Source organism: Photinus pyralis, unplaced genomic scaffold, assembly GCF_008802855.1.
Source record: "Photinus pyralis isolate 1611_PpyrPB1 unplaced genomic scaffold, Ppyr1.3 Ppyr1.4_LG1, whole genome shotgun sequence".
Taxonomy (NCBI): Eukaryota; Metazoa; Arthropoda; class Insecta; order Coleoptera; family Lampyridae; genus Photinus; species Photinus pyralis.
The window spans coordinates 59,574,492-59,576,973 of NW_022170249.1; the positions used below are offsets into that span (position 1 = coordinate 59,574,492).

Sequence of the window (2,482 nt, forward strand, 5' to 3'; positions counted from 1 at the left end):
TGGGAACGTCCACAGATTTTTGTTCATCTTATTTGTAAACAAAGCGCATGGAATCTCTTGTCTCAAGACAGTGCAAACCTCGCCCAAAAGGTTTGTATCTTTCTTATACGTGTAATTAATAATTACTTGTAAAATTAATGGGCTTACTGTCTGCAAGAATTTTATATAACTCTTTGAGACTTGTCCAATAAGCACTTATTTTTCCAGCTCTGGGAATCTGGGTGTATGAAAATACGTTTTTCAACAAAGATTTTTATTTACATATAACAATCTTATCCTATTATAACCACTTTGAAGACATTAATGATTCTCTAGCTATATTATGGATTTCTTTACTTAATGGAACTAAAACAAGAGATAGATATTAAATGAATAAAAAACAATGTTTGCCTTACATATTTTGTGTTGACCTTGCATGGAATGGAATAGTGGAAGTATCATAGGCTTAGAACAAATGAGAACATAAGGACTTTCGCTTTCACCAGTAGCATAAATCTCACGGTACTGATCTTGGCTTAGGCAATCTTCCACAAAAACACATCCTAACAAGCAGCTTGTTGGATATTTCTTTGGAAACACCAATTGTTGATCTAAAATTTGTTCAAATTTAAATTTTAAAAAATATGAATAAAATCATACTATTGTAAATAGCACGGTACATCTGCTCCACTTCCAACAGTTCGTCATTATTAGGTTCCTTAGATGCTGCATGAATCCACAAACGTCCTCGATGTTCTGTATACCACGTTCTACCTTCATGTCTAGAATTTTAATATGGATAAAACACTCAACAATATGATACTAACATTTTAATTCCAGCAACTAAAAGGCTAGCCCACGGCTGGTGCATACTTAAACACATTCCTCGATCAATTTCTTCCAAAAATGCGTCATTTGCAACTTTAACCTTGCTAAAGGCGCTTGGAGTATACAACTGATTTTTATCCGAATATACTTTAGACACAATGTCATCCCACTTCTGAACCTAAAGTCGAAATTTGTTAGTAAAGACTAGTAAAAACTTTGACTTACCCTCAGACTCTCTGATAATCTTTTTTCAGTAGCATCAAGATGAGTATTAACAGCTGCTAGTAGACTGTCTCTATTTTTATTCTTTTCCTTAGTCTCGGATACAACAGTTCGTGACGCAAAGTCAAGTGCCAGTTTCATATCCTTAGCAGATTTGTGTATTTTTGGAACATTTGATTTATCCCCAACATTCCACCCATCTGAGCTGTAGTATTCGGATTGTTCATCGTATATCTTTCTCCTGTCCTCCCTAGAATCGAGACTTAATAATATGTCTAGTTAGTAACTCGACTTCACAATACCCATCTCTGTCGGCTCTAACTAGTTTATCTCTAGCTTCGATTGCCTTCTTCCATTCTTTTGACGTTTTCTGTTCAAATAATTGACTATGTAGCTTATCGGATAAATTTGAATTTGACTCCAAGATGTGAAATTCTTCATTTGTGCATACCTATAATTCCAATTTTTTAATTGAATGTGACAATCTTCTGAAGGTAAATTGAACAATAATGTATGAACAATTGACCCAAGGGGTGATCCACTGTGGCATTCGGCATTTTCACATAAACCAATAATTTATGAATGCGACAGAGGATGCTGTGCAGAACAAATTTTGATAAAATAATTCAACTTTGAAAAGGCAACGTGTTTATAAACTTGCTTATGAATATACTAGGAGATTAAGACTTTTTAGGCTTATGGATAACCCCTTGTTTGAAACATACCAGCGTATCACAAAAGAAACATGGGCCTGAACCCTCTTGCGCACATACAATTCGTCCACACTTCAGGCAGTTATTAATAAGGGGATGATCCCTTGCCTCGCAATTGCAAGGTTGGCGACCTGCAATTCAAACATGTGAAAACTTGTAACACTCATTACTCATTAAGTCATTACCTTGTTTAGGACCAAGCTTAAAATTATATGTATCTACATTGACATTCTTGCCTTTTTTAGAACTACCGCTCGGATGTGTAACAGAGCCTTTCTTATTACTCGCCGATTGTGGTTTCTGGCCCATAGGAATTTCGGATTTCTTGCCATTATTTGCGTTACTCTTTGATTTCTTTTCACCTGAGTTCCCACCTTTTTTTGACCGTAGTGTGCTATTACCGTCCTTTGCCGCTTTCTCTGCTTGTCTTTTTTCAGAGAAAAGTTTGGCCTTCAAATTATCGCATATTTTCACGTGCCTTGTTATGCTACGATCAATTATATTTGCTATAAATTCGTCAAAATCCTCTGTGCTCTTCATGTCTTTGATGTAACTATTGGACGAACATTAATCGAGAGAAGGATGTTTGAAGAAACTTACGCAATAATTTCATCGTCGACGTCATTGTTGAGAAGAGGTTTTAAGTTATTTCGAATAAAATCGTCCAACTCCATTGTTAATAAATTGCAGTATACAGAAAGGATGTAACTAAAGCAAAATATAACTTGGGTTATGATCAA

General features: G+C 35.3%; 1 protein-coding gene across 1 annotated transcript; it reads right to left on the reverse strand.

The window, feature by feature from the left end:
• Positions 1-236: 236 nt before the first annotated feature.
• LOC116179160 (activating signal cointegrator 1) lies at positions 237-2,482 on the reverse strand. Its single transcript, XM_031498878.1, has 9 exons — positions 2,343-2,482; positions 1,928-2,295; positions 1,755-1,873; positions 1,332-1,480; positions 1,033-1,279; positions 807-985; positions 640-761; positions 396-590; positions 237-345 (listed from the first exon to the last, which is right to left on the reverse strand). Exons 1-9 carry the CDS (start codon positions 2,414-2,416, stop codon positions 281-283), a joined length of 1,518 nt encoding a protein of 505 aa, XP_031354738.1. The 5' UTR covers positions 2,417-2,482; the 3' UTR covers positions 237-280.